General features: G+C 27.5%; 1 protein-coding gene across 1 annotated transcript; it reads right to left on the reverse strand.

The window, feature by feature from the left end:
* Nucleotides 1-230: 230 nt before the first annotated feature.
* On the reverse strand, nucleotides 231-1,844 carry LOC101502387 (senescence-specific cysteine protease SAG39-like). Its single transcript, XM_004487519.4, has 2 exons — nucleotides 1,381-1,844; nucleotides 231-889 (listed from the first exon to the last, which is right to left on the reverse strand). Exons 1-2 carry the CDS (start codon nucleotides 1,805-1,807, stop codon nucleotides 300-302), a joined length of 1,017 nt encoding a protein of 338 aa, XP_004487576.1. The 5' UTR covers nucleotides 1,808-1,844; the 3' UTR covers nucleotides 231-299.
* Nucleotides 1,845-2,138: the final 294 nt, after the last annotated feature.

Consider the following 2,138-nt stretch of genomic DNA (forward strand, 5'->3'; position numbering starts at 1 on the left):
TTAGATCACCTGATTGATATGTCTTGAAATTTGTTTCATCATATTTTTATGTATATTGCATACATACTTTATTCATTATATAAAATTAGAATGCTACAATTTTTAATAAAATAAATTTGAAATATTTTCGAAAATTTATTTAGAAAGAAAAAAGAAACACGGAATATGACAGCTTAATTTCATTATATAGTTGAAATTAAAAGTTTACATTCACCCGCCAATAACTAAAAGTTGAAAGTTCAAAGACAATGAATTTATTCAAGTATAGTATAAGATAAGTTTACTCATTAATGAGGTAGCTAAGCAAGTGGATAAGTGGGATTAAGAGCAAGTCCACATAAACCTTTCTTAGAATGTATATCTCGTTTCATCTTAATATATCCTTTCTCACCCCATTTTGTACCCCATGAATTTTTCACTAACCAATACTTCACACCATCATCACTAATACCATAACCAATAATTGTAACAGCATGGTCAAAATCAGTTCCACATTTTCCTGTAAAAATCCCACTTGAGTAAAATTGGAAAGCACGTTGTGTCGCTTCAATATAAACAATTATAGGTTGGTTTGCCACTGCTTTTAAAATTGCATTTTCATTATTTTTAGGAACTTTTTCATATCCCTTAATCTTAGCAACAGAGTATGCTCCTTTTTTCATGTTACATTTTTTTTCAACACCTTTATAAGGGTATTTTGATTCACTTGTTATTCCTCCATTTTTAGCAATGAACTCATAAGCATCTTCTGTGTAACCGCCGTTACATCCATAGCTATTACCTTTAACACAATCTATTAGTTCTTGCTCTGAGAGTGACACCAATTTTCCTGTTTTTATTTTGTGAATACCTTCTGTTGCAGCCACCGCTGTAAATGCCCAACAACTACCTACAAAACAAAATCAACATCATATTTCGTTTGTCCCATGGTACACCATTAAATTAAAGTGGTTTTTAAATATCAACCTGAATTTCTGTTTGATATTTTTATTCTTTATAGAAATTTTGATCAACTTTTAGTATTTTAATTTTTTTTCTTTGTTTTCATTGTTGGTTTCTAATTTTAAATCAACGCTTCTATATGTTTCAAAATTTGAATAATTCTTTGCAGTAATATTTATGCCATTATAAAAACTGAACATAAAATAGCAAGATTTTATATGGACTAAAAACTTATTAAACCTAAACATTAAATAATTAAAAAATCAATATTAAAAAATAAAAATAAAATAGTGAGATTAAACCGATAACAAATAATTTTTTTTGTATGTGGGTAGAAACAAGAAAATATTTAAATTGAATTGAATTATTTCAAAAATATATTAATTAAATTGAATTGAGAAAACTATATATGCATGTCTTAGATATTTTTTTAGTTACCACATGGTCCCCATTTGTGTTGGTCCTTGATTGGAGTGACAGCTCCTCTTTGTCTCCAATCCATTGTAGCAGGAACATCAGTTACATTTTCATACCTAAATTCATTTTCTGTTGCTATTCCAACACCAAGTTGCTTCTTGTTACCATTAAGTGAAGCCTTAAATTCTTCATTTGTTTGGTCAGCAAATTGATTAATGCTAAGGTTGAAAGCACTGTCATAGAATGATTCAATGAACTCAACATTCTCCTTGAATATTTCGAAACGTTTTTGCTTCTCAGCAACATCCTTGTAAAACTTACCATGTTCTTTCATCCACAGTTCATGTTTCTCTGTCAAGGATGTTTCCAATAACCTGCTACAAATTACAACAGAATTCCACAGAGTCAGAATAATGAAAAACAGAGTTAAAATATTAGTAGAAGACATCTTTTAATTGATAGAATATTAATAGTGTTTAGTATTAAGCATGCTTCTAACTAACGTAATGCCTGCTATTTATAGCAAGCAAACGAATACCTCCTATTATTTTACAATTTTTGTTAAGTATATTTTTAGTTCTAATAAATATAATATTTCTTTTATTTTATCGAAAATGTTTTATTTGTCATTTTATTCTCTTTCATATTATTTATCATTGTATAATATCAAGAAAATATTTATTACTTTTTTTCTTTCAATAATACATTCTTATTTATTGTATCTTAATCCATTTTAACAACTTTCCTAACAGCAATTAATAAGAATATTTTGGTAAATA

The sequence above is a fragment of the Cicer arietinum genome, chromosome 1 (genome assembly GCF_000331145.2).
Source record: "Cicer arietinum cultivar CDC Frontier isolate Library 1 chromosome 1, Cicar.CDCFrontier_v2.0, whole genome shotgun sequence".
NCBI lineage: Eukaryota > Viridiplantae > Streptophyta > Magnoliopsida > Fabales > Fabaceae > Cicer > Cicer arietinum.